Source organism: Haliotis asinina, chromosome 6 (assembly GCF_037392515.1).
Source record: "Haliotis asinina isolate JCU_RB_2024 chromosome 6, JCU_Hal_asi_v2, whole genome shotgun sequence".
NCBI lineage: Eukaryota > Metazoa > Mollusca > Gastropoda > Lepetellida > Haliotidae > Haliotis > Haliotis asinina.
In genome coordinates, this window is record NC_090285.1 from 45,146,915 (window position 1) to 45,174,331 (window position 27,417).

The 27,417-nt window shown below is 38.6% G+C and overlaps 2 protein-coding genes across 2 annotated transcripts in view; one reads left to right on the forward strand and one right to left on the reverse strand.

The window, feature by feature from the left end:
• Positions 1-233: 233 nt before the first annotated feature.
• LOC137286415 (transmembrane protein 181-like) lies at positions 234-20,857 on the forward strand. Its single transcript, XM_067818268.1, has 13 exons — positions 234-303; positions 5,131-5,302; positions 6,550-6,640; positions 8,825-8,964; positions 9,597-9,716; positions 10,292-10,372; positions 10,875-10,974; positions 11,334-11,461; positions 12,075-12,224; positions 13,044-13,146; positions 14,179-14,403; positions 15,114-15,180; positions 15,542-20,857. Exons 1-13 carry the CDS (start codon positions 284-286, stop codon positions 15,615-15,617), a joined length of 1,473 nt encoding a protein of 490 aa, XP_067674369.1. The 5' UTR covers positions 234-283; the 3' UTR covers positions 15,618-20,857.
• Positions 20,858-22,056: 1,199 nt separating this feature from the next.
• The window catches only part of LOC137286414 (uncharacterized), a 92,704-nt gene continuing 87,343 nt past the window's right edge, over positions 22,057-27,417 (reverse strand). Inside the window, exons 94-100 of the mRNA XM_067818267.1 lie at positions 27,336-27,350; positions 26,445-26,562; positions 25,829-25,992; positions 25,242-25,358; positions 24,711-24,920; positions 24,066-24,230; positions 22,057-23,586 (exon numbers count right to left, since the gene is read on the reverse strand). Coding sequence (XP_067674368.1) covers positions 23,260-23,586; positions 24,066-24,230; positions 24,711-24,920; positions 25,242-25,358; positions 25,829-25,992; positions 26,445-26,562; positions 27,336-27,350 — 1,116 coding nt within the window. The 3' untranslated portion in view covers positions 22,057-23,259. The remainder of the gene's footprint in view (positions 23,587-24,065; positions 24,231-24,710; positions 24,921-25,241; positions 25,359-25,828; positions 25,993-26,444; positions 26,563-27,335; positions 27,351-27,417) is intronic.

A 27,417-nucleotide genomic window follows, 5' to 3' on the forward strand; every position in this document is an offset into this window, starting at 1 on the left:
CCTGAGATTCACGGTCCCTGTCCTGATTCGATCTGCTTATTCACAAACTAAATCTTGATGAAAGGGCTCAACAAAACAGATAAACCGATATGAAATGTATTGCAATTAATAGATACGCATTTGTTCGGCTCCTATTTTGGGGGATCACTCATATGTGATTCATAAACGACAGCTGATCGATTTATTAACTTGCGTCGTCTGCTGTCACGTGGAGCTTGTCTTGTTCCGGTTGAAAAGCGCATGCGTCAAAAGAAATTGGTGTAGCAAAACAAAACATGCCAACATGGCACGTGAAATTGAATCGTAAGTGCCGTGTTCTGAAGTATTTTATTTACATACAGTGTTTACATATTTTGTAATTATCTAACAGGGCATAAGAACTCATAATTTTCCTACATTATGCCATTAGGTAGATTCCCGGACTGATGTAGGAAACGTCCCCTATTTTCGTGGTACTTACTTCTGCTTGTCTTTCCTTTCGACTAAACGTAAGATAGACTCATGTGTACATTGTATACGACATTACCCCACTGTCAGTATATTGTTGTAACTAGATCATTGTTCATATGTTACATATATCTAGATTACCTACTGTATTCACTTTTGTGAATGAGGAAACTGTCACTGAAAACGGTCAAGACTGCTTTATCTTTGCAAACACTTATTTAGTCCTCAGTAGATTTATAAATCATCCCAGGCTACTGTTGTCAATGTGTAGTTCCAGTAACTACTTTCATTTAGAAAGGTTAAAATAGTATCTTCAGCGTAAGGGGTGGCCATGTTTGACAGCTTGACTGGGGATAGTTTCTAAAGGCGGCTAAGATCCTGCCTTTAGATTATGTGAAATTTGCTGAATCAATGAGTAAAATAAGCAGTGAGTGTGCAAAATGAAATCGTGCACTTCTCTTGTATCCATGAGTCAGGTTTATGCAAGTGTAAATAATCTATAGTCTGTCACAAAATCAATTCCCCACCACAAAACTCATGTGCACAGTAACAGGACACAGTCATAACAATGTGCGAATGAAATGTGAAAATGAAACGTGCACCGATTGATACTACTATAAAGATGATCGATGATACTGCATGATAAGACATGCATCAGACATATGTTGTTTACACTGCAGTTACGAGTCTGATTTGTAAGTCTTGATGTATCAGAAACATACTTTTGAAGATTAATTTGTCGATTCATGTTTACGAACATCATTTAGTCTCCAGAGTTCATTGATAGATCAATTGTTGGACTGATTTTGTGATCAATGGTTCAAGGATGTGAAAACTGAAGTCATGGCATTTCTCAGTTGGATGAGTGTAGCCTTAGCAGTGCTTCAATTAGCCTCGCACGCTTCACTTGGTGGGTCACACATATTGCAAGGAAAACAGGATTAACATGAACATTCTTTAACTTGGGCACATATGAAAATGTAAATAAAGTTATTTTTCAGGTCTATTCTTCATATACTTCATCTTTAATTTGACATCAAATTTATAATATTTATAATTTCCATACTAACACGATATGAACCTGTTCCAGGTTTTCATCACAGTAACAGACCACTGTCCCTTTAAGTTCACAAAAGTTAAATTAGTTTGGACACATGGTCTGTGTAGGTGAAGTCCTCAATGATGTTGTTCACAAGATCAGCCTTCAGGGTTCAAAGTCAAGAGTCTATGATCCTGTAGACTGTTGTAGCTTCATTTCTGTCAGCTATTGCTCCCTCATCAGGAGACAGATGATTTTGTAGATTTTGGCACATTTCTTTGGGGCCATCTTGTCACAGTGGATGAACTTGTCCTTGAAAGCATTCAACTGGAAGACAAAGTTTGGATCCAAATGATCATAGTTGTGCTCCACTGCCTGAAGTCCGTATCCTGTTGTCATGATCTGGGCAGAACACCTGGCCTCTCTGCACTTCCAGTAACCTGACACGTGAAGGTGGGGGGTAGAATAGGCCTTCAGCAAACCCATGCTTGCTATAAAAGGCGACTGTGCTTGTAAGAGGCGACTAGCAGGATCAGGTGGTCAGGCTCGCTGACTTTGTTGCCATATGTCATCGGTTCCCAATTGTGCAGATCGATGCTCATGTCATTAATCACTGGATTGTCTAGTCCAGACTTGGTTATTTCCAGACTGCCGCCATATAGCTGGAATATCGCTGAGTGCAGCATAAAACTTAACTCACTCACTGACTCCAGAAATCCATGTATCGCTACCTTTGGGCGAAACTTGTTTCTAGCAAATAAAGTGACTTTCCTGCTGGAACTGGTTCGGGGAAGTTAACTCTAGCCTGTGCATCTGCCATAACAAATATGTTTATGATGGTTCAGCATCATTGATGTTCTTGATATTCTTAATTGATGCACTTACGTTTTTCTAATTAAATACATCTTCTCCAGTGTTCACGAATAGTGTCTGACCCTCTGACAAATTCTGCAGATTTGCTGATGGTATGGTGGAAGTCTACAACCTGCCAGCCCCAATGTCTGACTGTATATATCACAGTGACTTTGACTGAAGTTGTCATGTGTGACACATGACACTTGTTTGCTGCTTATGAATTTTACATTTGTTAATAATTTTCCATGCACATGACATCATAAGAAATGTTAAGTCGGAAATGTGAGTTTAATTTCTGTTCTATGGGTCCTGTGAATTTTCATTGGGTAAGACAGACATCCGAAACTTACAGGACCCAATGTCCTGTCATTTTAAATCACTATTCGTGAACACTGCTTCTCAGTCCACTTAAATAAAGTTCTAAACATGCAATGTTTTGGGTAAAGATTATCTGACATTAACTCTGGATGCTTTTAAGATAAATGACTGTAAAATAATCTGTACACATTGCTTCCCGGTAATTATTCACCATATCTTCTGGCATTGCTTCCCAGTAATTATTCACCATATCTTCTGGCTTAGCCGCACTCTCCTACTCCCTGGAAGGGTAACTTTCCCAGGATATCCAAAATATATATTTTAGCCATCGTAGCACAACACCCTATGAATTTCTCAGCACTGAAGCTTTCTCACAGAGAGCTTAGGTTGTATACTCCCAAGGAATCCTGGAATGAAAATCCCTGATCCACTGGACAGGGTAGTTGATCTGACACATTATATATGATGCCATCGTTCTTGCTCAAACCATGAGGTAGTCTTGTGGTTAAAGCCTTTGCTCATCACACCAAAAACCAGGTTTCGTTTCACCTCATGGGTATAATTTCTGAAGATTTTGGTGGCAACTGCCATGATATTGCTGGATTATTAAGATCTCATGATCAGTTCAGTGTAAGACATCATTCAGACCTGTGACATACAACTTACAGGTGTAGTTAGAGTAACAAACTACTAACCCAATGTGCTGCTTGTCTTAATCAATAATCATTAAATGTGTGTATTAAAGACGTCTTTGTCATTATAATAGCACACGTGAGAGAACACATGATATCAGGTACAGATTGATTCCAGAGTGGTAGCAGCTGTTAACTACACATATAGTTCAATATGAAGAAGAGAAAAAGAAATGTGGTTTATTACAATGTCACATGCTGAATTACAGTCAAAGATATATCATTGTTCTTGGAATTTTAAAGTCAGGACATATGACCTATGAGATGCCAATATCACAGTAAGGCCACATAAAAAATATTCATGTTTCGCATCGCTTTTTAAAAAAATGTGGGTCGAGCGCAGAGAGATTTACTTTTACATTTTATTTATTAATGTCCAAAACGCCTTGATTTATATGGAAATTTGTACCTTTTCTCTAATGGAAAATAACGAATTTTATGCGTGAAAAATGCAACATATTGACATTTTATGGTTGAATTTTTGTATCAACCATTTTTCATGGCCTGTATCAAAAATATTGATATTAACATGGCACCAACATGCATGGAAGCCAAAACTTGCACACAGACACACACAAATACACAAACAGACTTTACATACACAGGCTTTGTCGACATCTCCATCAGAGGCCATTTCAGGTGAAAATTGTTCTCTCAGACGAGAATGTCTGATATTTGTATTTTCAAAACCAAATGTTACTGGGGACTTTAAACATATGGCTGGAATATTGCTGAGTTCAACATAAATGTAAACTCACTCACACATTCTCACTGAAAATAATGAATTATGTAATAGTTACTTATCTGTGTGTCACTAAAGTTTAGTTGTTTGCCATGTTCTGTTTAGGCTCCAACCCTCCCCTCACATAACCCAGTTACACATGAAGATAAAGACAACTTTGCTTGTCATAAGAGGCGACTAACGGGATCGGACGGTCAGGCATGCTGACTTGGTTGATACATGTCATTGGTTCCTAATTGCGCAGATCGATGCTCATGTTGTTGATCACTGGATTGTCTAGTCCAGACTCGATTATTTACAGACCGCCGTCATATAGCTGGAATATTGCTGTGTGCAGGGTAAAACTAAACTTACTCATTCACACAGCTATGTGGGAACTGGTTCTCAATCTCCTACATCCTTAGAGTTACTGGGACAGAATTCCTGACAAGCCATCTCAAATGAAAACTGGGACTTTGTTTGAGTATGATCACATGGCATTGATTTTTGCTCTCATCCATTTGTATGCTGAACATACTGATATTAGCTGATATAACTACAGGGATTAGCAAAAGCCTGCCTGTTTGAAACACTTTGGACTTGACTCACACACTTGACTTACAACAGCGACGACTCTCAGTATTTGTCAAGCAGTAATTGACATGTGATCCTCAATTCTTGGTACTTTAATCATGGTGATTGACTTATAGTACATAATCCTCAGTACTTATCTCACAGGCTGGTGGGGTATCCTAGCAAATAATGCATTTGCTCATCACATTGAATACCAGGGTTTAGTTCTCCAAATGGGTGCATTGTGTGAAGTCCACTTCAGGTGCCTTCTGCCGTGATGTTGCTAGAATCTTGATAAATATTTTGTAAAACTAAATTTAGTCATTTACCTCATACTGTTTGACTCTCAGTATTTGAGTCAAGAAATAATTAATTTTCTGTACTTGAGTCACGATACTTAACTGTCATTACATCACACACAATGTGACTGAAAATACTTGATTCAGCATACTTGTCTCACAAGATATAACTACTTGATGTTTCAGGTCAGTCCAGATGCGACTGTATGCCCTCAACAAGAGGCAGTTTGTTCTCGTGTTCATCTCACTCTTTGTGTGCTTCGGTATCAGCATCCTTATTGGTATAGCTGGACCACCCATCACAGACAATGTCTCCAAGGACAGCTCTTCCCTCACCCCTAGACCTAATGACACAAAGGTAACACTCTTATATCATGTGTTTGATGATTTGTCACATTATATTTTCTGCATTCTTCTGAAAATTCTTCCTGTGAGACATTGAGGGTGTTTGAAGCTGGAAATGTCAGAATCTGATTAAACATACCAGAACATTAAAATATACATATATTCTCAAATCTGAAAGTTTGCACTATGAAGGAAATCACTTGTCACAACACAGTCTAGAAAACATACCAGAACATTACAATATGCATATATTCTGAAAGTTTGCACTATGAAGGAAATCACTTGTCACAACACAGTCTAAATTTCCTGCTTTATGATGACAGTTTATATATAATCAAGTCTGGAACAGGCACTAATGGACATAATGAGCATTCATGTATGCATCTTGGATATAATGACGTGCATCAACCACCCTTTCCCGTTGACTATGCTTTGCAGCAACAGTGTTGCAAAACTCCTGTCCTAACCCAAAGCTTCATATGAACCAGGGATAAAGAAAAACTAGGCTGTGGCCAAAGGAACAGTCCTGAAATGTAAATATCAAGCCCCATACTCTGCTTTGCAACACAATGGGATAGGACAGGAATATATCATCTAAAACTGTGTTCCACAGGAGATATCGCATGTGTGAGATCAGATGGTTTCTCATAGGAGATATTGTTTTGATTTTGCACAATGCCTTGACAATGCTGTGATGTCATGAGCTTAATGCTGCACTGCAAGTCTAATAGCAGTGGTGTTCAGAGATGTACGTCTTTCATAAAAAACTAATGATGAATGATTTAGGATGATAAGTACAATCTCACCATCTTGTCTACTGATATCAATTATATCAACCCTCATTGATAAAGATAAAGAGATCCTTGGCAAGTCTTAGATATTTGTTACTTTATCAACTCGCGTTGATGTATTTGATATCATTTGACACTTAGGTGAGATTCTCTATTTACCGGGATCTGTCTAGTTTTGAGTGAAGGCAACAGTCAGCCAGGTGATGCAATTTTCCAGATTAATTACTGATAAAAATATAGACTAGAAGCCTTTAAGCCTATTATTTACAGACTTCAATGTTAGTTTGAACATTAGCTCTGTCAATGTTTATTGCATTTTCTACCGTTATATAGGTGACAGTTATTTGTAATAGCAATGATTGATGTGAGTATGGATGGATAGATGAAGGTAAAAATATCAGTGCTTAAAAGTGTCTGCGATGTGGAAGGTACCATGCTTCAGCCCATCATGTATCTTGTTATAATTCAGAGTGGACCCTTCTATCTCAAGTCTCCTCCCATGTCTACCTTCCACCAACAGCTGTGGCTCACAGCCGACATCGTCACAGACAACAAAGGAGGTAAGTCTCAGTTTAGTCTGATAACACCACAATATTTGAACAAATCAAATTAGTGTCAGAAATCAAAGATCACCCAATGTACATGATGTTGCAGTGTTACAAAGCAAGAATCATACGTTGGCCATATTGATGTAAAACAGAACCCACTCAATCAATTGATATAGTCTTTATTCATATACTTCCATTTCTACTGAGGAAGTTCTTTTGTTATTGTCTGGTCCAAACTCAATTATTTACAGGCTGCTGCCATTTAGCAGTAATATTGCTGAGTGTGGCATAAAACTAATTCACTCATAGTTGATTGATGTTGTAGCTGAGTAGTAGTATGGTTAAAATGTCCCCTTGTCATCCTGAATATCCAGTTTCGATTCCCACACACTTATGTATCGATACCATGTAGCAGGGGTTAAAACCTCCCAATGCCTGACACCCGCGACAAGTCAGTTTTCATTTTAGTCAATCAAATAATGGTATCTTACTTGTCCGTAAGATACTAGATAATTGCAGTTTACGGTTTCACACTGCAAATAAAATTGGATTTCATTTCATGTCTGCTCAAAATGTAGCTATTTAATTTCGCAGTAATTAAGTAGGATTATTTTTCTTGGCTGTCATTTCTTTAACACTTTTTGATAAATGGTCCAGTAAACATTAGGATCAAATACCATGTTGATCGCCTCTTTCATAATTTCATCATCATGATTATGTCATAAAAATCAGGGTAAGTGGAATTTGTCGTTAAAGTTACTTTCTTAAAGTCACTTGCCCTGTGGCAAGTGGCTTTTAAATATACTAGCCACATATAGAAACAGTGCATTGACAAAATATTATCCAAGTTGATAAGTATGATAACAATGTCAAAGGTACATATGAACTTTGATGGAGGGATCATGAGACCATAACAAGTTGGTAGAATTTCAATTGAAAAGTCAATCACAATGACGTCATGAGTCCACAAGCAGGACAAGGTCAAACGACCACAAGTTCAATAACGGGTATGTCCACCATCGCCACTGAGAACAGCAGTGCATCGATGATGCATAGAGCCTATCAAACGTACAAGGAAGGTTTGTGGGATGTGAGATTCTCTCAAGTTCTGTTGCAAGGTCAAGAACGTTATCTGGCAGATGAGGAAGATAACATAGATGTCAATTCCATCTCGTCCCAAAGCGATTCCTCTCCAAGACACAGGCCTGTTCATAATGTTCTCCAACGCATCTATGTACACGTTAGCATCCATCACTATGGGAAATGTTACACCTAGACTTATCTGTAAAAACATTTCTCCACAAAAACAGGGGTCTGCGGGCATGATTTCAGCACCACATTCGGCAAGCTTGTCAATGATGTTGTGCCAGGATAAGTTGTATGGTGAGACATTGTGGTCTCATTCTGTGATGGCATAAACATTGTCGAGCTGTGTTGGGGTGAATGCGGCGAAGTCCTTGGAACCTTTCAGGCAGTCATCACTGCAGTCTGAAACCTGTGGCGAAGATGGGTCATCCTTATCCATCTGTCCTGTCTTTGCGTTGTTACCCGTGGATCTCCAAAATGTGGCCGATCGGTGATGTCATTTGTGCTCTGGCAGCATCACACCCTTGCAAAAATGGTGTTCCAGTGGCAGTGAAAATGTGCAACCACTTGTCGTTGAGACATTGCCCCACAGACCATCCCAGTGGCCTTGTGACATGCAGACAATAGCCTTGGCATGCTATGTGTTTCAATAACCGTTTAAGTTTTTGAACGATTGCAAGGACGGATTGAGCTTTCCAAAGTGACAGTATTAGGTGGCATTCATTTGCTTTCTATCTCTTTCAAGGAACGCACATGCAACAATGTATTGCATGTCTCAAGGACGAAACCACTGACATCAAGGAACATGGCACGAGCATGCATGTTGGGTACATGTCACCAATCTCTGAGTTTCAGTCCTTATGTGTGTACACAGGTTTGATAAATTTAGATGTTAAGTTTTTGTATGCACAGTTTCTTTATGTGCTTCATATATATATTTTTAACCTCTGCATAGACCAAGAGATGTTTTCATGTTTCACAATGATGTTAATCAGTTCATTCAGTGTCAAAGATGATTTTATATGAAAAAAAGTAACCGGATGTATATGGAAAACTGAAAAAAGAAAATATATTTTGTTTTGTGTGTTAATCCTAAATATAACCTTTCAGATGCCCGGTTTGAGCAGCCGTTTATGATGGGCATCATCATCCACGGCATGAATGGCGATGACCAGAGCGTGGACCGAGTGACCAATCCCACCCCTAGTGGAACCCCCCACAACCGATCAAGACTTCTCCGCTGTAGCAAGGTAGCATCAAGCACTGAGTTAATTTGTAGTTTCATCTTTGGAAATCATGGCTATGAGTTATCATCAGTAATAACTGCTGATTGTAAGAAATGAATAATATGATCAGAAGGTCAGCTCAAAGCGCTAAGATAGTCGTAAGTACCATACATTAACATTAACTTATGACTGTCTTAGTGCCAACAGAGCTTCAAAAATCTACGCGCAGGCTTGTTACCTTGGTTGATATATGTTGATGGGTTTTTTTTTTCATTCTTGCCTTCATTGATGTTCATAGTATTAACATCTTGATTGTCTTTTATCTATTGACCACTTTTACACAGCTTAAATATTGCTTACAGTGACATTAAGCCAAAATTTTGGGCGCGAAAGGTACAGTAGGGTCATTTGTCACTATGACAACTGTGGATTTTAGTTGGAATGTGAAGGTCACATTTAGGATATGACTGACTGTATGCTGATTTTACTGACAAAGTATACCAGTGTAGATGCATCAAGCAATGCATGTGTATAATGATCACCTTCCACATTGTAAATATATTTGCAAGGTGAAGTATTCCAAACACCATACAACCAGAATGATGTTTTTAGATGTATTTTTTTGTGCTGTGTTTGACGGAATCTTTTGTTTGTAGAGATGTGATGAGCTGATCGTGATGCACCTGGGCTACCTGGACTTTGCGTACTATCTCATCCAGGTCCGCTTCTATGGTTTGGAGAACAGCAAGTTCAACATCAGATCAATTGTATTCACTGTAAGTCACATTCTTAAGTCATTCTTAGTTCTTAATTGAAGTGCTTTCTACTGATGCTAACACAGGTATTACATTTGCAGAGTTGTGTCCCTTGACCTCCCAAAGGTCATCCAATCAAGGATTCTTATTTCAAAGTTGTTGTATTATAATTGATTGGTAAGACTCTGATGTGTGCCAGTGGATTTCACTGAAGTGAATATTAAGCTGACATTCCAGGAGCCTTTAACACTGTACAAGTGGTATTAATGATTGAAGAGCTGTGGGATAGCCTAGTGCCTAAAGAGTAGGCTTATCATTGGGAAGACCAGTCGATTCCCCACATGGGTACAATATGTGAAGCCTGTTTCTTGTGCCCCCAATGTCATATTGATGGAATATTTCTGAAAGATGTGTAAAACCATACTCACTCACTATTAATGATGTCAACTGATCAACAGATATACAGACCATTATCACAAGGGTGGTAGGGTATATATTTATATATACCTCAGTACATGCTGTTGTCATAGACAAAAATGGGATGCATTCTTTATGCCAGAAAGTAGAAAGGGAGTAACTCATGATGTGTGTTTCAGTTCAAGAGCTACAACACCTCCTTTACCCAGATAGAGATTTGGATCCGATTTGTCTTCCTCGTATTGACATTCCTCTGCACTGTAAGTACCTGATCAAATGAATAGTGTTACGTTGCACTTTTTCTGTAGATTATCAAAGAAAACTGTTCATTCATGGCTCTAAATGGTTATTAGGTTGTGTGAAGATTTCAATAATAGACTGAACCTTGACAGAGAAGCCATGTTACAGGGTTTGTTGTCCATTTTATATCTAGTCCCAGACATTTATGTTGGTTGAAGGATTGAAATTGAAACATGGTGTTTCTGTTTATAGCACATTGATGTACATGACTAGCAGATTGATAAGCAAGATAAAATTTGATTGAGCAGACATTGAAGGACTCTTCCCTCTGAAGTATAAAATGCTCCTGCCCAAACTGACTAACAAATCTTGGATACCCCTGGGATGGTCTATTCCTGTCACAAGAAACAAATCTCACATATCCATGATTCTTGGAGAATGCATGCAACCGTAAGGACATTTTTCAATATGTTTCTTTGTGTGAGGCTCACTTGTTAACAATATTCTATTGTACGCTTACAGTGTATGTTTGCACACTCATTGCGGAAGTTTTCCATGCGAGACTGGTCAATAGAACAGAAATGGATGTCAATTCTTCTTCCTCTGCTTCTCTTGTATAATGGTAAGTGACCTGTTCTGAGTGGTTACTCTCTGCATTAACAACCCTCATTATGCCCTTGCTTATAAGTATTCATTGCCCTGGACAAAACAGTTTGCAAACAGTATCGAAATGGACACCATTCATCTGCCGCTCATCAATGTAATTTCTGGAACAGGTTGCGACAGCCAATTCCTCAGCAACAATTTTGACTTGGGCTGTAAACCGTACACTATTTCTTCACCAGACATGTAGATAGGTCTGTTTGGGAACTAGTTTTTCATATTTTAATCATCACTTTTCTTAGTTTTACCATAGAAAAATTCCATGTCTTTGTTGTTTAGCAGGGATTATTGTGACTTTGCCTTTTGTTATGTTTGCAGATCCCATCTTCCCCCTGACTTTCCTTGTTAACAGCTGGGTGCCGGGGATGTTTGATGGTGTCTTCCAGGCCTCCTTCCTGTGTGCCTTGCTGCTGTTCTGGTTGTGTATCTACCATGGTGTCAGACAGGTGGGTGTGACTTCTTGCTGTTGTCATCTTGGAGGTTTGGTATAGCTGGTGAGAAAGGATTGTACATTTTTAATGTTGCAGAATGGGTGGGTGTAGGGGTCATGTGGTCGATGCCATGAGCATAGCTCAAAAAACGCTCAATATTTTTCAACAAAAATTGGTAGATATACACAGCAGAGCCAAAAGTGGTGCCCTTTGTTATTTACAGAATTTTGTCATTTTCACTTTTTCAGGGGGGTTCCATGGAAACGTTTTGGACTTAATTTCAAAAGGACAGGGTGGACTTCATTTCCGGAGCACAAATCAAAACTGTTCAATATCCTTCTACAACACTTGGCAGATATGTCAAGGGGCTCTTGAAGTGGTGTCTTTTGCTATGCAGATTTTTGGCATTTGTACTTTCCCTAATTAATAAGGAAATTATTTGGACATAAGTAAAAAAAATAAATCAAGTTGGACTTAAAGTTACTGTCAGATGATTTGTTCTTTTGAATTTGTCGGGGGCCGAGGGAATTTGTCATTTTCTGGTGACTCTTGTTTAGTATCTGCTGCTGGAAAGGTGACCAAAATGCTTCATACTAATCTGGCAACCTTTCAATTGTTGTGTTGTCAGACTGACCGTAGGTTCATCCGTTTCTACCTGCCCAAGCTGGTGGTGGTGGGCCTGATGTGGATCGCGGCCGTGACCCTGGCGTCATGGCAGGAGTACAACGAACTCCTGGACCCAACCTACTACTACAGACTGGACAAAAGTAACTTCATGGTACTACCTCTGTTATCAAACCACAGTTTAACATATTACTTCACATGACACCACAGCAGTACCAGGACTCCATTTAGTGCTGTGTTACTTGCACTGGTGCAACCCAGTATTACAAAGTGCAACCTAGTTAGTAGGGTAACCTGCACCAGGTACAAGTCAATGTTTGTGTGTGCACACTTCTGAATAAAACGTCTAAATAATTTTAACACATATTTCTCTCATTACATATTGCAATAGATAGCAGTGCATCTGGAATTTGTCTGGTGCAACTAGGTTTTTATCTTAGGTTGCACCTGGTGCAAGTAGGTTAACATCTTTTGAATTGAGCCCTACACACAGTTCCTGGATTGAGACCAGGCATAATTTTGAAATATAAAGACCAGGACATAATATTATGTGTAATAGGGGGTTCCGATTCTTTCAGTTTCCATTGTGAACACTGACACACTTGGAAAATGCGTTTTGAACTTTTGTTAAATTTGGCAAAATTGACACTAAGATGAGATTATGTTGTTCTAGGGATTAACCATTAGTTATCTCAACAATTCAGTCAGACCAAAGGGCTGGTTAAATGTAAAACTTGCCAGCCCTGAACAAAGCTTACCTAGCCACAAGAAAATAGTAATATACATGTCTAAATTTTAGCCCGACTCAGGCAGGTGAATTTGAAAATCTGGCAGTCAGATGGTGAGGCAAGCAGTTATTTGAAATAATGTTTGTATTTCATTTCATAACATACATGTAGCAGCGTCAGAGTTGCATTGTTCAGTTTTCTGTCCAGATAGTGTGTGTATTATCATCCATTTATTTGTGTTTCAGGGCTTTAAGGTGTTTTTCTTTGTCACTGGAGGCATCTACTTATTATATCTTGTCTATCTCCTCATCCGAGCTTATGCTGAGCTGCGATCAATGCCATACTTTGGTAAGTTTATGTGCGAGAAAATATTCAGATTTTGTGATATAGTTGGCACAAAGTCAGCATGATTTGTTGCTCATTATGTCAACCACTGGGATTCAGATTTGGAATTGATGTTTTGCTGCCTGGAAGATCGCAAAGATGTTGTTTGACAGCCATCAACAAATCTGTTTCGCGTTGCCTCAGCTGAGCTTACTCTAATTTAGATAATGTTGGAAATACTAGAAATACCATTTGCCATGTCACTATCAACTACTTGTGTCATGGGGGCGGTTGAGTAGCGGTCAAAGCATTTCCTCATCACATCAGACCTGGGTTCCATTTCCCACGTGGACACAGTGTGTGAAGCCCATTTGTGGTGTCCCCTGCCATGATATTGCTGGAATATTGTTAAAAGTGACATAAAACCATACTCATTGTCTGCTTGTTTCATGAGTCTCACAGTGTACGGAACTATGTAGATGCGGTAGGGATCGGATGGTCAGGCTTGCTGAGGTGGTTGACACATGTCATTGTTAGGTATCCCAGTTGCGTAGATTGATGCCCATACTGTTGACCACTTAATTGAATATTTACACACTGCTACTAGCTGGAATATTGCTGACTCAGTGACTGGGATGGAAAACTAAACTCACCTAAAATGTACTAGTAATGAAGCATTTCATTACTAGTGGTATATTTGCATGTTGATTCTCAGTCAGTAGCAAGTGCAGGTCTTGTTTTAGCGCTTTGTTTCTTGCACTGGTGCAGCCCATTATTACAAAGTGCAAGTTATTAGTCTGACTTGCACCAGGTGCTAAAATGTTTTGGAGCAGGTAAACCCCTGAATAAAACATCTAAATAACTGCAATAAAAGCAGTGCAACTGGAATTGGCTGGTGCAACTGGGTTTTTATCTTAGGCTGCATCTAGTGCAAGTAGGTTTACATCTCTCAAATCGAGCCCTGGTATATGCTTCCAGGATGAGTTAGAGATGCCAGTGAAATTTCAGTTGGTGGACTTGTTCTGGTAAGTTGACAATACTGTTCTTGATTTTCAGACCTTCGCCTCAAGTTCATGACAGCATTGATGTTGATCGTGTTGTCCATTAGTATAGCTATCACTGTACTGAGATTTGGCAGTGGCGTACTGGAGGACAACTTTGTAGCTGAGATGTCCACACACTATCAGAATTCAGCCGAGTTTGTGTCTTTCTACGGCTTGCTTAATTTCTACATGTACACTATGGCCTTTGTGTATTCACCATCCAAAAATGCGATGTATGGTGAGTAGATGTATAGAGACACAGTGTCTATTATATCATTAGATTATGTAATGTGGATAACATAACTGTATACCAACTGCATAGATTGATGCTCATGCTGTTGATCACTGGATTGTCTGATCCAGACTTGGTTATTTACAGACCGGCATAGTATAGCTGGAATATTGCTGAGTGCAGCATTTAACAACAAACAACTAATATGATTATGTATGACAGCAGTTCCATTTTGCAAAACATGATTTATCGTATTGCAGCAGTCTTACATACATTGAACAGGCACAGTTTCAGATATCCACAAATATACCACTACTGTTCTATTTATTAAAGTGTGAAGTTAAATTCTGGTGTTCCCACCCATTATATTACTAACAATCAGTGTAAAACTTACACTATATAGCACTGTTTACTTATCTACACTTTCATCATCTTCTGGAAACTGTAAAAGGAGTAAAATTCCTAAATTGATCTGCCCCAAATGAACTTTTCATGAATTCCCAGCACATTTCAACTGTGTGAGAACAGCATACCCTGCCCCATGGCTATGCAATTTTTGCATAACTTTGATAGAAAAAACGATCTACATAACAAAAAGTAGGCAAGATTTTGAAATGGAAATTGTCAAGTGAGAAATTCTTTTCAAATGTGTGTGACTCCATAAGATGTGAGGCATATGTATCTGCAGTCTATAACATTATCATTTCTTGTTCCAGAAACCCACTTTAAGGACAACCCTGCCCTGTCTATGCTCAATGACTCTGACGAAGAAGTCCACTATGGGTAGGTCATGCTAATTATTGTCCTTGTATTTTGTTCATGTTGAGCTGACAAATACCACACTGACACGAACAAGTGGTAGAGAGTGTGGACAGCCACTGACTGACTGACTGACTCACTCACTCACTCACTCACTCACTCACTCACTCACTCACTCACTCACTCACTCACTCACTCACTCACTCACTCACTCACTCACTCACTCACTCACTCACTCACTCACTCACTCACTCACTGAGACAATTGCTTTAAATGCTTTGATGCATTGATGGCAATAGTGTCATGACTCTCTCCCTTGCTCAACTGTCAAAAAAATTTCATCATATTTAATTTGAAAAGTCATCCTCTTCAAACTGTCTTTCAGATCTGACCATGAAGAAACAGCACTGACAAGTCGAGGTGCTGGTAAATATGACAGTGATGAAGATGCGTTCCGATGATATGTCACATGACTGTCATGTGACTGATGCTGGGTGCAGTAAGGTCGACTATGCAGAGAATTAGTTGTTAGTAATCTAGGAATATTGGGATCTATTTTTATAAAAGCGAAGCTTACAGCTTTGAATTGCTTCAGATGGTATCTTTTGCTATGGATATTACAACTGATATGGTTATGAGTTAGAGTTTGTTTTAAAAAAAGGATTAATTCATACTGTTTATTCGTTTAAAGGGCCAGATCAGTGTAAAGTTTTGGACGTGTTTGTCAAGACACTGATGAGTTAAGGATGATTGACAATGAATGTGATTGTGTCATATGATATATAGGCTAATAAAGACCTACTTAGAGTTTGATACTTGTCCCCAAAGCTTCTGTCACAAAGTAAAAATTGTTGTTGAACATACAATTTTCAAATACATCTAATATTGACCACCATTCCAGATTAGTTTTTATCCCATTTTTTATGTCAAGTTTATGGGCACCCAATTTGGAATCCAAGATACATTCATGTAAGAATGATTTTGGAAATGAATGATATTACTTAAAAAAACGTATCAATTTTACATTTTCACATTAGTGCAATAAAAGTGACTTCTGAAAAAGTATATATACTATTATTCATGTCATATGTGGAATTTTTGTCTTTTCACAAGATTTAAGGCAGGTTTTTCTTCAAAACAAGAGCAAAACTGATCTTGCCAGGAGTATTGTTATACAAACATCTTCTGCCACAGCCGACTGAGTGTTGTGTTTAGGTTGAGAACCTTTACTTAGAGTTTCACTAGGTGCACAGAACTGGGGAAATCATGTACGGCATTTTAATGTGGGAATGTTTTTTAGGTTGGCAAATGATCCTTGTGATTGTAGATCACAGATATAGAGGGTATTTTTGTGACAAATGTGGTTTATTTCCAAACCCCTAGTATTGGTTGTATGTTTTCAGGCGTTTGAATTTGAAGAGGGTAGGTGAGAGTGAGACTGCTTATTACATTGAAACAGAAATGAGCGAATTTGTTTGTTTATGAAATCATGTTTGTAAATATCACCTTTCCATTTCGGCTAGAATTGTTTCTATCATCTGGTCTTTTCATTCCTTATCCCAGTTTGAATTTGTTATTTAAACCGTATTTCACCTCATGTCACCTTATCCCACAAAGTGCTGAAAGTCAGTCAGGCCAATGTAATTTTATGTGTGTTTATGTATATAAACTGCCAAATGCATTGAAAGCCAGTTAGCTCTGATGTGTGGGCCTGTTCAGCGCCGGCTCAGTAACTTATACAAGGGACAGGAGATCTTCACACATCCATTCACATGAACAGATTGTGAATGGCACAAAACTTATACCCCATTTTTTATGTGACAAAGTTATCAAAAAAGTCCAACATTTCAATATTAGTCTTTCTTAATTGAGGTAATCACTGATGCATCATAAGGTTGAAGACTTTAAAAAAAAAATCTTGTGTTGGACAAACTTGTACAAAACAGGAAGATACTGATGTGCTGTTATTTGCTATAGAACATATGTTGATTATGGGAAGTATGGTTTGGTTCTACACATAGCTGTTGTTCCACATCTGGAGTTGAGAAAGCTGTGGCACAACATGTAGCAGTTCCATGTGCTCATAGTTCAACATGTAACTAGGTTTCCATGTGCTGTTGATTCAACATGTAACCAAGTTTCCACATAGAGTTGGTTCAACTTGTAACTATGTTTCCATGTGCTTTTCGTTCAACAGATAGCAGTTTTTCAATATGCTGTTGATTCAACAAGTAGTGACATTTCCACAGCTGGCTTTTGTTTGCTCATGTTACTATGCCCCAAGATATTGACCTCAACCATGACAAATTAGAATGACCTGTTCACAGAGGGGACTAGTATCTCAGGTATAGATGCCAAAAGGGTTCTGTCAGGGTGGCTTTGTGCATTGTATTGTCGTACCTTTAACTCTTTGTTGCCCATTTTTATATTATTTATTTTGTATTTACTGTTTAATTGTGTATACTACATTTTGATTATTGACAATCTTTGAAATATTTTATTAGTTCTCTCTTTATTAGTTTGTCATGTGTAGTTTTCCAGCACTGCCTTACTATCTGTGTGTTGTACTAACTTGGTTTGTCCCTATCAGACGCCTCATGCAACACATTACTTTTCTGTATGCTGGCCATATATATCCATACATAACATCCAAGCATATGTGCTCTGACATCCAAGCCCATGTGCTGTGACATTCAAGCATGTGTTGTAACATCCAAACATATGTGCTGTAACATCCATGCATATGTGTTCTGACATCCGAGCATATGTGATGTAACATCCAAGCATGTAAGCTGTAATATGAATTCATGTGCTGTAACATCCATGCATATGTGCTGTAACATCCATGCATATGTGTTCTAACATCCATGCATATGTACTGTAACATCCATGCTTGTGCTGTAACATCCATGCATGTGCTGTAACATCCATGCATATGTGTTCTAACATCGTTGCATATGTACTGTAACATCCATGCATATGTGCTGTATCATCCATGCATATGTGCTGTAACATCCTTGGATATGTGCTCTAACATCCAAGCATATGTGCTCTAACATCCAAGTATATGTGGTTGTGGAACCTGTGGTCTTGTAGCACTATCTTTGTGTTTCTTGTACATTGCATTTTTTAATTTGTAAATTAATCATCACAGTCTCAGATTTATATGTAATCAGTTACAGCAACAAGCCTGTCTTAACACTCTATTTTATACAGTGTGTGGTAGAACCTGCACCACTCTTATAGTGTGAACTGACGTGTGATGGTAAAGGTGTCTACTTGAGTAGAAGTGTACAATTAAGACCTTATTGCCTATTGCGTGAACAGAAACTGTAATGGTTAAGGTACCCACTTGAGTAGAAGTGTACAATTATTACCTTATTGCCTGTTGCATGAACAGAAAGTGTAAGGGTTAAGGTATCCACTTGAGTAGAAGTGTACAATTATTACCTTATTGCCTGTTGCATGAACAGAAAGTGTAAGGGTTAAGGTATCCACTTGAGTAGAAGTGTACAATTATTACCTTATTGTGTGAATACATCATAAATGACAAGCTTCTACTGTAGCCAAACAAAGTATTTCAATGCTTCATATGCCATCAACCATCAGAATGAATATGAAATGGTTTTCCATCAGTTTTTGACTTGTCTAGTTTTCAAACCATTTCCTGTCAGACTGTCATTCCTTTTTCACTGACACTTCCTAGATTATATCATGCGTCATCAGTCTCAGTCCAGCTGATCATCAGTTTCAGGTTGTGTTATAGGAATATGTATTCAAGCTGATTGCTCCCAAGTTCATGTTGTGAATTCTTGCCAAATCATGATTTTAAGATCATCTTCTTAAATCCAACTACTCATTATTATTCAACCAGTGGCCAGTTGCATAAAGTGACCTTAATGTTACAGCACTACTATGATCATAACTACCATTCTTAAACATAGACTTATGACAGTCATAGCTCTGGGATTACTTTGTGCAAGACGGCCTAGAGCTTCACCCCAAACCAATGAATGGCAAAGCTAACACCATGTGCTTATTTTAGAAATGTATACATAATTATATTAATGGCCATTTGGCACGTATATGTCAACAACGTTTGAATTAAATTATCCAGATTTGTAATTTTGATCGAACTACAATAATGATCTAGTCATCCTCAACAGTATCCTGATTTCACCAAAGACCCAAATGTTTGGAAGGATTGACATCTGACATTTCCCATAGATTATTAAATTTGCTCATCAGTGTGGTTCCACGATATGCATTCTAATAAGTCTCCACTATACCCTGGATGCATCTACGGCTCAGTCCAATAATTTTATTACCTCTCTTGACTGGCTTTGCATTCTCACAGTAGTCAATCAGTTAAGCTGCAGCTACTTCCAAGCTTGCCAGTGTCAACAAGGATAGTAGTTGCAGCTATGAAGGTTTGTTCGCAGTGCTACCCGGATTTGGGGGAAATTTTACCCATACAGACAGATTGTCAGGTCCAAAACTTTAAAAAGGTATATGGAAGAACTCTTTCTACCTCTTTCAGAGGTATAGTGGAGATTTATCAGAATGTATACCCTCTAGATATCGAGGATGGGTTCCAGTTTCTTAATCTGATGTGTCCCAATTTGTGATAAAAAATGGCTGCTTATATACCTAGTTGACTTTACTGGAAGACTTCACGAGAAGGTTTCCTCAGACCAGAGCTTGTTTTTAAAGGAGAGAGTGGTTTATTGGGTAGAGTGTTAACTGTGTTTTGTCTCACAAGGTTCAGATCAAGTTACTTCTTATAGAACTGTCACCTGTTGCGGTGATAAAGACAATATGACGGTCAGTCACCATGCTTTGACATTTTTTATTTGTGAAAAAACTGTCAACTGGAGTAAATCCTTTCCCATATTTATGATATATCTGTTAAAAAAGCTCTCTTTTAATGAACACTCTTCCAGTCCCATTTACCAGTACATATACAGCAAATATGCCAAGGAAACATTTAACTTATCCAGGTCCACGTTTTACGGAAATCTCAGTGCTGCTCTGTCACAAACATATGTACTACAGGATATGAAAAATACCCTGGCACATTAAATCAAATATCAACAGAATTTTTAATATCAAGAAATAATATTCCATTATTACAGTGGTAGAAGTCCAGAGGTTTAATGGTTATAAGGGTTGACATGTCCTGTTTGGGTCCCAGAATATCATGATATTACTAGAATAATCATAATCGCAGCATAAAACTTTATTGTTGCTTTAATAAGTTCATTTCATTTAAGCATCCATGAGATAGGTTTCACAGAAAGCATGAAGAAAGGTAAATGAGGTGTACCGAGATTTCTCTGTAAAATTGGACCCTTACCTTAAGTCCCATCTCAAGCTGTGCAATATTTGAAGGTGAACCCAGCAAGATCACATGATTGTGATGTTCGAGAGGAAACATTCCAGATGGCATTAGTGTCAGTGTGAAGTTCTATCCCTGATGGTATATACTGTGATAACTGTGTTCATTTGTGTCATTTGCTTGGGGGTTACCATTTTGTTGCATAATCTACTTATGAATTAGATCTGTTTTGTAAGTTCTGAATAGAGAGTTATTGTATTATATTGTTTGTAAATGACTTGTAAATATTCGAATTTTTCTGTTGATCATCTGTTATTATCTGTACAATTATGCTCTATGAAACAAATAAACTATTTAATGTAACACAATAGTCATGTTTTCTTTGCACGTTTTCTTACACCAGAGCCCCACTCCTCAAAGCAATCATAGCTCTCAACATTGACTTATGATGGTCTTAGCACTGTAATCACTTTGCGTAATGGGGCCCAGGTAGTAAAGACATATTGACAGTTCCATCACAGATCTACTGTTTTCACTTGTCTGTTTTTGGTGTTTAGTTTGTCATTTACCACTGCACTCAATAATAGTTCAGCTGTCTATTAAGCTAAATAATCAAAAATTTTCAATCAGATAAAACAGTGATCATTGTTATGAAGAACAATCCATGAGTATATTGATCCCATGTTGCCATGTACTGACCAGCTTAGGCCACTGGGGAACAGTTCTAACCTTAGTTGACTTTGCCCTACCAGTTCATTAGTTGAATGCAGGGGTTCATATTCATAGAAATTTCCGGAGTGAAACTTTCAGTCTGTCAGCACATTTATTAATATGTACAATTTGTCATAAGCTGACATGCTATGATATATCTGTAATTTAAGTACTGATTGTTTACCATTACTTACTACTAAACACAAACTAATCAGAGGTTTTTACTTGGCCCAACCACAATGCCAATGGCCCTTACATTCACTTTTCATGTAGTGCATCAACTGATATCCTGTACTCAAACGTTTTGATTATAAACTAGAAAGTAGAAAATAAAGATGCAAGGTATTTGGTCCAATCCCTAGCATCCTCGATATCTACAGAATATACTTTCTGATAAGTCTCCACTATACCCTGGATGCATCTACGAGTCGGCCCAATAAGCCAGTCAGCAAAGCCACTGTTACAACCGAGCTTGCAAGTGTCAACAAAGATAGCGGTCCCAACTGTAACGGTATGTTCGCAGTGTGTCTAAGATTTGGGGGAAATCATACAGACCACTTGACAGGTTCAAAACTTTTAAAAATATATATGCAAGAACTCCTACCTCTGCAAGGTTTGTTTCCTAGCTTAATCTGTTAGATAACTTAGAAAGCAAAAGTGAGTTGTGATTGCTATGCTCAACTTCCCAGCATTGACATCTGATTAGCTAAAAAGCCAACCAAGTGAGGTAATTAATTCAACAGGATGAGCTGTAGATGCATATAGGGTGTAAGTGGAGATTCATCAGAACATGTGCCCTGGAGATACCGAGGATGAATCACATGATGCAGAAATACTAACAATCTGCAATATCAGCTGGAATGGTTTATTCAACTTGGTTGACATGAATCACATTTCTGTGCTGTGATCAACAATGGATGATGACACGAAATAAATAATATAACAATAAAACAGAATAATAGCATGACCAACAGGGTATGCTCAAACAGCATCCAATAGGAGACACACTCATCACACACATCTCCAATACTGGTAACAACAGGAGCATGTACACTGGAAGGACGGGCCAGCAGTAGAGGGGGACATATCACAGATAATAATACTAGTCATAGTGATTATATATAATTACAAATAATGCTGCAATTGTTTGGTTTTGTAAACAATATTAGAATCTCTGTTTAAATTGGTGCCATGAACTACAGAAAAATGGCTTCAGAATAGTAACAATTTACTGCACTCTTTCAGCAGCTGTTCAGTGTTGAAGGGTGAAGTCTGAGAGCCAACTGCTCTGCTCTCACATTGAATGTGGATCTATAGCTAGTATGACCATGAGAGACGTATTTACACATAATCCACACATATATCTGCATGTAGACATAGGTCCTTGTTTTAAATAAAAACTACATTCAAATAATAGGATAATTTCTATACACATATAATGCTGCTGATTTCATGTTTTGATATGTAAAATTTTGGCTAAAATCAGGGCAATATTATCCCTGAATACTGAAGTGGGACACATGCACATAGCTGATACTTCAGTAAGTTTATTATTTCCATTCATGTTTTATAAAGTGCTGAGATAATACTTGATATTTGACCAATGTATTAAATATGCATCACTGCATGGAATGATCCCTGACAACACATGAACCAAAACATTCAGTAATACAACACAGGATCCAGGATCTCCACTATGTAATGTGTAAAGCACAAGTCAACAACTGACACAGAAAAATACAATATTGCAAAATTTCATTAAATGTCTTGAATATTCAAAACATTCAAAGGTAACAATGTGCCACAATACTAAATTTGGTATACAAGTCATTTTAACAAATAAGGCAATGGTTTGGAATGTAGTCACCAAATACAAACGACAACATCTCAACAGTAGTTGTATATTCACTCCATTAGACAAACTGGACAAAAACACAGATCCATTGGTAAAATAAACAGTGCATGTTTCTTTTCCGACAAAGCTCCACCTGCAGATTGTCCAGTCAGTTGTCTTTTAGCATCCAGACTGCACTGTTCAGAGTTGCAAAGCTGTTCTAGTATGGCCGTATGGTGGCTGACAGTCCACGGAATGCCCATCGTGTGGCCGGAATCCCCTCCCTCCGGACGTCCATCTCCATGACCGGTTCCCGACTAGCAATGCGTGAGTGGTACACCGGACACTGGTAGGTCTCAGAAGCCCGAGTGGAGTCTTGTAGAAGCGGCTTCTCATTGACCGGCCAGCAGGTGACATGCACCACAGGGAGGGAGGCGCAGCCAGTCCTTGGGGGCGTGTCTTGTAGCTCCCCAGTTGTCTTTTCCCACGCACATCCCCAGACGTAGATACCAAACACAAACATACCCTCCTGGGGTGGGTCTCGCAGCTGCAACACAGCATTGTAGAAATGTCAAGTCATCGTTAAAGATTAGCTATCTCATGCTTAATACGTAAATATAAATTTCTAGGTATATTTTCTACACCTACCCTGACAGACAATGACTCTTTTTCACATTGCAACAGTCCTGGCATATATTTCTGGCTTAACACATTGTACCCACAATCAAACCTGTGTAATGAGTGAGTGACATTTGTTCAATGCCACCTTGAGCAGAATGTCAGTCAAGCCAGGTAAATATGACTGGCAAGACTGAAGTGATGCAAATCTGACATCTTTTGGAAACCTTAGGGAAGTAACTCTACTTTTCAGGATGAAGGTCACCTTTTTGACCATCAGATCAACCACTCCAAGGTTGTTCTGAATCTTAAACACTCTGGAAATGAAAATGAGTACTGATGAAAACTCTGTAAACAATTATCATTTTCAGATGAAGCATCGGAAAAAGTCAAGCCCTCCACACTTACATGATCCTTGTCCCTGGAGGTGACTTCTGTCTGGAATGTGAACTGCTCAAAGTTTCCAGACCTGTCAGCAGAAAACTGCTTCATGCTCTCCTGTTTGAGCAGAGCTAGCAGCCCCCGAGGATTGAAGAAAGCTCCCAGCCAGTATGCTGGCATCTTCTCCCGACCCTACACACAAAAGTCAGATGTCAAACATATGAAGGATCCATCCAATGTCATAAAAACCCATCAACAGTTGACTTGGAGCTATAAGTCATGATATCATTGTATCTACACAATAAATGCATTGGGACACCAATGTTGATAGTCTGTTTAAGCACCATTGTGTCATGTTTTATGTCATCAATGAATACAAAGAAGAAATTACTTCAAGATTCCAACACTGTATACTTCTGAAACACTGAATATTTGGCAACATATATTCATCAATTTTTGGAAGCTCCAACACAAAGACTTGACAAAGACTTCCATCAGTTACTGACACAGAGCCCTGGAAGAAAACAATGTGCTACAATGTCAAACTTGAAACTAACTTTATATCAAAACGATGCTGAACTCTTCAACAGTCTCATAAAATGTTCTCAAGTTGGTTTCATCAAGTCTGTACACCAAACCAATGTAACAATGTGCATATTGTGATGGTCTCACCAGTGACAGGATCCTCTCAAAATGATGGCATCTATTCTGTAGCTCCATCAGCCATTGCCCTAGTCCCCAGGTGAGGGGTGGGGCAGAGTACCCAGCCAGCTGACACCATGTCCGGGGGATGCGCATGTGGAACAGGTCGTCAGCTATAGACAGCAGACTCTCGGTTATCTGGTCACCAAGGATACTCGCCTCAGTCGCCATCTTTATTGCCTGCAAGCATATGCATAGCATGGGTAAACATCCATTCAAGTCAGATGCCAGTGAATAATTACATGCATATGAAAGGGAAACTAGGTAATTACCTAATTACATAATACAGGACTGATAGTCTCCACACAAGGTTTGAGACCTTTTGGAATGAACTCATTTTCAGCATATGTGAATATCGTTTCATCAAGGGATATTGTAAGAATGTTCTATGTATGAAATACACATACATGCATTATCACAAGCCTCCACATTTTGAATAACGTAAAAAGATGTCTGTGTCGAGAACACACTGTCAGTAACGTGAAGTAGATATGTCATTACCAGCAGTGTGGCCTTGATCTCCGTCAGTAACTTGTACATCGTCTCCAGTTCTCGCATGATGAAGTTGTTGAACGTTGTGAAGCCACCAATCTTCTTCACTCTCTCAATGATATATTCCTGTATGAAGAAAAGCAAAAAAAAAACCAACTACAAATCTGCATCGTTCCTGACAAAGGAAGGTGAAAGACTGGTAACACAAGAGAATCTTTGTAGTGGCCTTCATATAAGTTCTCTTGAGCCTGTTTGGCCAATCCAGTTCAGGACAATTTTGTCGTTGCCTTTTCATAAAATACATTTGCTTAAACCAGAATCTTTGGACGTCTTTGGATAGAATCTCTATCAGGAAGGCACTTTGAATGCTTAATATATAGATATGTACTAACACCCCATCCTTGATAGATAATCACTCCCATACAGTGTCAACATATGCTGCCAAAAGTCACAACACACAGGAACTAGACCCAAACTGGACATGAAGCTTGTTACTGCAGTGTTGATGTGTAGATATGTTTTTCAGACAGAGTGATGAGATGATAGTGAGGTCGAACACTGGATGAGCTCTGTGTATGTTGAGAGGGACTACACACCTTATTGTAGGCTTTTGGCACCTTCGAGTGCATGGTGTGACAGATCTCCCACAGTTCCACATCCTTCCTCATCTTGAATGTGGCGTAGCTGGCCGTGGAGAACACACCCTGGTCCACGATGGCTGGGTTGTTGCTCTGTACACTCACCCCAGCCAGAGCAGGACCTACACAGAACACGACATTAAAGGACACAGAACTCACACAGCCAGAGCAAGGCCTGCAGAAAACCGTCTAGCCATTCTCGAAACGTTCATAGCTTTAAGAACTTCTTAAGTGCATTCTTAACACATTGGCTGCGACCAGAGTTAAGAATTCTTATGACCATGAAAGTTTTGAGAAAAAAGGATCCAAAGACTGAACATGTTATAGCAGAATATACAGAGAACATGGTATCACATAAAACAAAACATATGGTCTGCAAATATGATTTCTTGAAATTGTCAAGTCTATACAAGTCTGGCAAAACACAACTAGGTTTGTCATTAAAGAATCTGTGTTGACAAAACAATCAGAATCCAATTCAGATCAAATCTAAAAAGCAGTAGGTAGACGGTTTTAGTACTGACCACCACCCAGACCAGACGGCCCATCATAGAGACCAGCAGTCTGTACTCACCAAGGAATGGGCTAGGAGGCCGGGGGAACAACTTGTGTGATAAGGTCACCGTAGACGGCATGGCATCAAACACCTTGTTGAGACGAGTGAAGACGTACTGGTCATCTCCAAGCAGAGTCTGTACAACACATTCAGACATCTATACAGTCACTAAAACTCATACAATTGCTATTTTGAACAAAAGCATAACTGAATCAAAATGTTTAAACAAGCATTCAGAGATTGACACAATTCAACTACTCTACATATCTGACAGACTGGCATTCAATACTGAATATACACAACAACAAACATGAATAGTTCTTTCAGCTGGAAAGAGTATACTCCATGTAAAATAATTCAGTTGAACAAATGAACAAATTCTAAAGGACCAACTGTTCATGATACAATGATACAAAAACAGAGTTATCATATGTTAAATAAATCATATGATGTACCTTAACACTATCTAATGAATAAAAAGGGAAAATTACCCAACATTCTGCAGGGCAGAAACAGATAAAGTTTCTTAAAGAAATTGGTTAACAAAATACTTTAAATAATTATTCATGTCTCCAGAATTTACAAAAGGAAATACATTGATGACTGAACATTAAAGATGGCGCTGTAAACCCTCAAACAGACCTCAACCTACTCCAAGAATATGAAATGGTCAGTGCATAAGCTAGGGTGATGTTTAGTCCCTGAACACATCTAATTTTGATAGTAGCAAATAAATCCTTTTAGAATTGAAAGGAGAACCTTGGCAGAACCTTAGCAAATCTAGACTTGCTTCATTTAGTGCTTTAGCATTGCAGAGAGGGCTTGGCAGCAGGGAAAATAATGTGGTTCAGGGACTGTGAGACAGACTATGGCTAAGTGTACAACTATGACTGAACATGCATCACCCACCGGACAGCTGTCCTCCTTAGCAGCATGAGAAGAAGGTGGGGAACATACAGAACAGAGGACTACATGCTGGATCACTCAGCAA